General features: G+C 37.7%; 1 protein-coding gene across 1 annotated transcript; it reads left to right on the top strand.

Moving 5' to 3' along the window:
* The first annotated feature begins 3,825 nt into the window (after nucleotides 1-3,825).
* Nucleotides 3,826-6,318, top strand: LOC127559259 (40S ribosomal protein S23). The gene is made up of 4 exons (XM_051992937.1): nucleotides 3,826-3,939; nucleotides 4,992-5,151; nucleotides 5,863-5,983; nucleotides 6,125-6,318. The coding sequence occupies exons 1-4, from the start codon at nucleotides 3,936-3,938 to the stop codon at nucleotides 6,269-6,271; spliced, it is 432 nt and encodes a 143-aa protein (XP_051848897.1). The 5' UTR covers nucleotides 3,826-3,935; the 3' UTR covers nucleotides 6,272-6,318.
* Nucleotides 6,319-7,879: the final 1,561 nt, after the last annotated feature.

Genomic DNA, 7,879 nt, shown 5'->3' with positions numbered 1-7,879 from the left:
GAATATATTTTTTTCTTTTTTACTAACCAAAATTTTCCTTGCTGCTGAAATATCAACCCACTTCCTCTGGTTCAGTCCTCAGCCAAGTGAGAGAACAGCTGGTTAGCATCATCTGCATAATAACTCTTAAATATGCTTGTTAAAATTATAGCTGCTCTCCAATAATCTCACAAAGGGAATCAAAGAACAGCTTTGTCAGCTCTCCACAGCCTAAGACCCTCCACGGAGGTTTAAGCATAATGACAGGAAACACCAGAACAGCCCTGAATGCTATTAAGATTATAAGGCAATCGAAATTTACCAGGAATTGTCCTTCTCTTTTCTCTCAAACTTCCCATCTTGGCAAAGAAATAAGATGCAAGATCGGGCAGAAGTAATTAGAATAAGCAGATACTCCTACATCACTTTCACAGAAAAAGAATCTAAAAGGAAAAATTACTTGTTAATCATTCAACTAGGTAAAATTAAGCATTTAATATTTATTACTCATGTGCATGTAATAGAATCGTTAATCTCAAATATTGTCTGCTTCCTTGTTCACATAAAGTCTCATCACATTTCAACTCAGCACATTTCCATAGTAACTGTGGCCTCATTTTTTAATGATAAAGTAATAGAAATTATGTCTTTCATTAATTTATTCTCTCCAAAATCTTCTTTATCCTTAATATGAAACAAAGATTCCACCTAAGTCTTATTAGCTCCTTTGAATAAGTTTTCTTGCTTTATAGAAACAAACCTAGGCTTTCTATTTCCTCAGGATCAGAAATGTATCTTTTTTTGGTGACAAAAGTGATAATAAGACTTTAACATGTATTGGTCTCGGGGAAGGGATGGAGGGAAGTAGGGGAAAAGTTGGAACAAAAGGATTTGCAACTGTCAATGCTGAAAAATTACCCATGCATATATCTTGTAAATAAAAAACTATAATAATTTTTTTAAATAAGCAAAAAAAAAAGTGATAATAAGCCTCCTTTTTGTCTCTTCTCATCTACCTTATGACTAATAACCAATCACAGCTAGACCAATCTCAAGTTAGTTCTTTGTATAATCTACCATACATAAGTATGTTGCTGTGTATTCTGTGCATTCTGGAGAATAATGGACCTGGAATCAGGAAGACCTGAATTCAAAGATTCCCTCAGATATTTACTGTGTCATCCTGAATAAAGTCACATAACCTCTGGATGCAGGTATTTCCTCAACTATAAAACAGGAATAATAATAGCATCTATCCCCAGGTAGGTGAGGATCAAATGAGATCATGTTTGTAAATCATATAGCACAGTATCTGGCTCTTGATAAATGCATGTTGCACCCTCTCCTTTACCTCTCCTTATAGTTCAGGTCACTTTTTAGGATGGTGGTTGCTTCCTGACTAATTGCAGAAGGTGGGGGATATAGCATCACTACTAGTACTCTTGGGTTTTCATGTCTGTCAGTGTGAGTTGGTCAGTAGTTGTTGGTGATGGTGACAAGAAAGGTGGGCTCCTTCACAGTAATTAATGCTCCTCAGTTCATTGCTTTGGTGCCTGAACTAGAAAAAGGGCCATTTGTGCAGGGAAGGAAAAGCACTGCACTGCTATTACCACAGCTCTTGAGTTTAAAGTCCTGGGCTATCGCCATAGAGATCTGAGAGGAAATAATGGTTGAAATGATAGTATTTTTACTTGTGTGATGCAACCTGCCTCATTTCCCCCTGAGAATTTGTTGAACTAGGCTGGGTTGTCTCTTGCCCAAGTCATGCATTAGGTAGTACACCCAACTTCTTGATATTAAATGGATAGGAGTAGAGCACAAGGGCTTTCAGATATTCCCTCTCTTTACCACATACCCATCTTGATTTTTGTTCCTATAAATACAGGTAAAAGGGAGAGGGGAACATGTATTTATATTAAGTGCTTACAAATAAAGGTGCCTGAATGAGAATCTCCTCAGGGACAAACTGAACAAGTGGTTATTCAGCTCTGCTTGATTCCCTCCAGTAAGGGGGAAACCTCTACCTCCCCAAATCCATTCTACTACATTTACCTACAGGTAAAGACCATATTGTTTTTCGTCTTTGTGGCCATAGCAACTAATAATAGACCTTAATTAAATTTTATCTAATTGACTTGAATTTATTTAGTAGAATCCTTCATCAGATATTGTTATCAGAAGTTATGAGCATTTATTGAAAATCCTTTGTCACAAATTACTAGTAATAACTGAAATCTGTGTGATTTTAAAGGTTATAAAGTGCTTTACAGATAGATTATCTCATTTAAGTTTCATAAAAAGTCTGTGAAGTAGGTATTATGATCCTAATTTTGCTTTTTTAAATGTAACAAACTGTTTTCATTACTTTTATTTCATTGTTTCCCAATTACATGTAAACATTTTTAACATTCATTTGAAAAAAAAATAATTTCCAAATTATCTTTCTCCCTCTTTCCTCCTTGAGAAGGAAAGCAATTTAATATGGACATATAAACATTTAAGTAGCTAAGTGGTGCAGGGGATAGAATAGTGGGCCTCGAATCAGGTAGACTAATTTTTTATGAGTTCAAATCTAGTCTCAGACAATTACTAACTGTAACACGGGGCAAATCACCTAATTCTGTCTGTCTCTGTTTTCTTATCTGGGAAATGAGATGAGAAAAGAAAATGTCAAACCACTTCTGAAGTGTGGCACAACTAATCAACACCAATCCACTCTATATTTTGAATAATTATCACACATGTAGGAACTAAAGCTTTTTGACAATTTTTTTTTTAATTTCACAGAAAATTTCCTTACATGATCTTCATTCGTCAGGTAAGATCCTTGAAGTCAGGAGCAAAGCTTTTTCCACACTTGGTGTGTGCCTATCAAAGTAGGCCCTCAGATGTAAAATCTCATCATGATATTAATATGCCAATTCCAAATGAATAAAAAAGCAACCAAATAATTTTCCAGTATGTCTACTTGGAATCCAGCAAATTTTCTCTAAAATTCTCCCAGTTTCAAATTTCCTATTATTCTATTCATCCATCCATCCGTTCATTTATTTTCTCATTGAACAAATACTTGAATACTTAGTATGCAGCATGGATACAGGGATTTGAGAGTCATCCACCAAGAGGTGATCATTAAATCCATGGGAGTGTACGGAGGGACAAGCGAAGGGGGCCAAGGACAAAAGTTTAGAGGATACCTATGGGAGGAGAGGAGGAGCCAGGAAATTAGAAGGGGAAGCGCATGAATGGGAGGAACCATAAGAAGTTCACTGTGCTCAATATCACAGAAAGTCAGGAGAGGAGGATAACATATAAAGCACATTGGGTCATTCGGTGGACGCCGCGGGAGGGCGATCAGATGCCACACCGCAGAGGGGGGAGGGGAGAATGAGGAAGTGAAGACAGCTTGAGGGTGAATGGAGTCAAAAGAAAGTTTTCCAAGAATGCGAAAGCCAAGAAATATTTGTAGGCTATGGGGAAAGAAGCCGATTTCATCGACCGAATCATCCTTTGCCCAAGCACAGTAGACCCGAACTTGGTCCTTTTAACTATTTCTCTGCATATTTCATTATTCGGCAGTCCTTGCACCCACGTGGTCCCTGCTTCCGCCAGGTTCCAGCGGGGCTTCAGAAACTGGCAGACCCTGCATTACGCGCATGCGCTTTACGCATAGGGTCTTCATAGCATGCCCGGCCGCCTATGGGAGTTGTAGTTTCTCTTCTGTTTCTCTGCGCTTTAGAAATTAATTTTATTATCGTTTTAGTAAAAAGACTCAGATTCTGGCTCCCAAAAGTAAATCCATCGACTGTTTTCCCAGACAACTACAACGTGACTTTTGTCAGGCTCGGTATAGACAGCCCTAAGGAGGGTCCTGGATTGAGCTCGCGGCCGAAGGGGATTGTGGGCGCTTCCTTCCTTCCTTCCTTCTCTTTGCTCTCAGCTCTGACGGCGGCAACATGGGTAAGCGGCGGGGCTGAAGCACCCGAGCGGTCGGGGTGGGGGTCGCGAGCTGTGCAGGACGGGGTCTCTAAGAACGTAGGAATGGGCCCGCCGAGGTACGAAGGGGGAGCAGGGGAAAAGACGTATTGGCGTCCGTGGCACGTGGCGGGAGGCTGGGGCTAGGAGAGGAGGCCGTGGCCGGGTACCCGTTGCTGCTTCAGACCCGGGGCCTCGATCTTGGGAAAGGGTGTGTAAGCTCAGTGCCCCCGAAAGATTGTTATCTGCCAGCAAAATCCTTATTAACTTTTGATTTTCTTAAATTAGACCTTCTACTTTATCCTTTAATGATTTTTAGACCCAGCCATGGTAACTCATCCTGGCCTATTAACAAACTCCTAGGAGGCAGAGCCACGTAGTAACTAACCAAGTATTTTTTTCTCCTAGTAATGCCGGTTCTTTTTTGTGAGTCCCTCAAAGGCGCGTGACTGCTTGTGCATTTATAAAAAAGATGAAAGTCAGCCTTTGCCCGAAAAGTTTTTTTAATTGAGTATTTGTCAAGGATTTGCCAAGTATTATGAATGAAAATTGAGTTTCCCCGTTGTTTTGGAAAAGATGCATATGAGTAAATGAATAAACGTTTATTAATCGGAAATTAAGCGCTTATTACCAGAAATTGCACTAAACAATTGAGGTACAAGGAAAGGCAAAAACTAGGCTTTGGTCTCGATTGTGTCCTAAAGACATGTGTTTTATAAATATTTAATGACATAAAACTTATTCAGAGTAAATGAAAAGCAATAGCAGCTGGAGAATAGGAAAAAACAATGTAGATTTTGAGTTGAACTAGCATCTTAAAGTAATTGGTTCCAACCCCTGCATTTTACACCTGGGAGAACTGAAGTTCCTATTGGGTATAGAGAGGTTTAAAGATACAGAGTTGGAAATTTAGGACCAGAGACATCTAGTGAAATGTAAACAAAAAGCATGCCGTTGTTAATTTACCAAAAAAAAAAAAATTAGGTTTTTTTTTTTTTTTTTTAGCTTAATTTAAAACTTCCAATATTCTTTTGTAGGTAAGTGCCGTGGTCTTCGTACTGCTAGAAAGCTCCGCAGCCACAGAAGAGATCAGAAGTGGCATGACAAGCAATACAAGAAAGCTCATTTGGGCACTGCCCTGAAGGCTAATCCCTTTGGTGGAGCATCCCATGCAAAAGGGATTGTCTTAGAAAAAGTGTAAGTGGGAAGAAGATAGGTGGTTTCTTTATGAATTTTAATGTCATATAAACAAGTTTGACAGTTGCATGAAATGGCCATGGAATTGGGAAAGTGTGGAATTAATATCTTCCTGTAACACATAGTAGCCTTTGATTTGAGATAAATCACTTAATCTTAAGCACCTATTCTGTGCTAGGCACTGTAATAAATTAATGGAATACAAAGATGCAATCTGATGGGGAAGACAAAGGCAAACAAATGATGGGCAGAAGTTGAGAATTTTTTGCCTTGACTATTTTAGATAGTTGGGGAAATGAGATTTATATACTTGTAATCTGAGCCCTGTCAGAAACATTAGTGTTGTATTAATTTTATTAGGAGGCTTTTTGGACTTGTAATTTCACAAGTGGCAAAAAGATTGAGAAAGCATAATGTCATCTGGACAGTCCTTAAGACATGTTTTCTTCATATGTTTTCATGCTTTGGGCTTGAATTCGAAATAAAAATAAAAAAATTTTTGACAATAAAAATAAGGGTTTTCAAAAGTAGTTGAATTCTAGCCAGCTTACATTGCAGTGATGAATTTTTAAATGTAAATGCCTTTGTCTAAAAAGAAACTACATGCCTAATATTTTTATTGTGCTTTTAGTTTTCAAGGGGATTTAATAAATTTTGATTGAAGTAAAAAGTTGTTTTTATAACTCAGTTTCTGTGGTTATTTTATTTTAGTGGTGTGGAAGCCAAGCAGCCCAATTCTGCCATCAGGAAGTGTGTGAGAGTCCAGCTGATTAAGAATGGCAAAAAAATCACTGCCTTTGTTCCTAATGATGGCTGCTTGAATTTTATTGAGGTAAGTATTTCTAGTGATTTCAATTTAATCCATTATTCCCATTTGACATTTTCTTAATAAAAAGGAATAAGACTAAAGAACACATGGTTATCTTTGAGTCTGTTGTAAGTATGCAGGAAATAAGTTATGTTTTTCTTTTAGGAAAATGATGAAGTCTTGGTTGCTGGATTTGGTCGAAAAGGTCATGCTGTTGGTGACATTCCTGGAGTCCGCTTCAAGGTTGTAAAAGTTGCAAATGTTTCTCTTCTGGCCTTATACAAAGGCAAGAAGGAAAGACCAAGATCATAAAAATTGTATGATGTCTTTGTCATAGTAAAAACATTTTCATGTAACAATGTGTGTGTGTGTGACTTTTTCTACCCATATAAGATGGTACTTAAAAGTTGGAATATCTAAGCTATGCCTGTCTTCTTATACTTATGAACAAAACTGTTTAATAGTTGATAGTGATTGAATGATGTGTACCAATCATCAAACATTTAAGTATCTACTATGCTGGGTACAAATAAGATTGAAATAGTTTCTGCCTTCAAGCAGATTACATTCTCCTTGGGGAATACAAGATGATATGAATCATCAAACCAAACTTTCATTATTTTAAATTCCAAGTAGATATATCAAGCATTTGAACTGGATATTTTAATCTGCTTTCATCATAAGTACTAAGGAAGAATGCTTGAGTTAAAATATTTACTGGGTTCCTTTGGATGGAAATAAGCTTTTATTTCAAATGAGGATGGCAATTTAAGTAACAATACTTTTAAGACCAACATTGTGAATACTTGTATTAACAGATTTACAATGTTAATTAGTTTGCCAAAAGAGGACTTAAGCTTGCCTGTGTATACCCATGTCAATATTTTTGCACATTGTGCCTGCCTAGCACTTTATGCTGGAGCTGAGATGGATCTGTCCCAGTTTGTGCATTTGTTTTGGATTATATAGGGACAAATATGTCTAAATCTGAAATGATCTGTTATGTCAGTAATAGGCCAAGTACTGCAACATTTAGCGCCTTGAGTATACTTCTCAAGAAACCCAGAAGCTGGCCATTAGTGCTAAAAGACTCAGATTTGAGTGATTTGGATTGCAATTTCACATTCTATACAATTGTTTAAGGAATAATATTTGTCTTTAATTTTTTTGTCTTGAGTTCTTTCTCTGAAGGCAGTGGAGAGGATAAGAATATATTCTGAAAGGAAATAGTGCAGTAACTTAGAATGGCTTTAAGAAATAGTAGTTATAATGAACTGGTTTTTACTGCTTTATGACAGGCTAGTTTTGGGGGGCTTTAATTTACTCGTAAAATGGGATGTTTGGGTCCTGATAAATGGGCCATGAAAAATATACTCACTCTTCTCCATCTCACCTGAGTGACTGTTGCAAAGTCATAGCAAGCATCAGAGATGGGATTTGGATCTAGCTGTTTGGGCTTCCTTTTCACTACCATATTGAACTCCAAGAATTACTAGAAAGACTCAGTCTGCTGCCAACTACCTGTCATCTTGGAAGACCAGTGCACTGGGAAGCAACACTGCTGAAAATTTGAGTCACATTTGAAATGTCTGATTTGAGAGTGTTGGTACAATAATAAAAAGAATTAAGTGTGTGGTTTTCTAAATCACTCTGTGGCCTGCAGGGTCCCTTATGGGCAGTTTTGTGGCTCCCCGTTGTTGATTTAGGACAACGGAACACTTTGATGGGGGCTCCCTTGGTAGTCATGAAAACTGCAGAAATCGCAACCTCTTAAAGCCTCAGTTTCCTCATCATTTACATCATCACTAATTACATTCCAGACTACTGGAAGAAAGTTACTTTAATTGTTTAGTCGTGTCCAATTCGTGATCCCATGGACCCTCGACTTATGGCAAAGATGCTGGCGAAGTTGGACCTCCG

The sequence above is a fragment of the Antechinus flavipes genome, chromosome 1, assembly GCF_016432865.1.
Source record: "Antechinus flavipes isolate AdamAnt ecotype Samford, QLD, Australia chromosome 1, AdamAnt_v2, whole genome shotgun sequence".
NCBI classification, from domain to species: Eukaryota; Metazoa; Chordata; class Mammalia; order Dasyuromorphia; family Dasyuridae; genus Antechinus; species Antechinus flavipes.
Note: the sequence above shows the minus strand (reverse complement) of the source record. Positions and strands in the feature narration are given on the sequence as shown.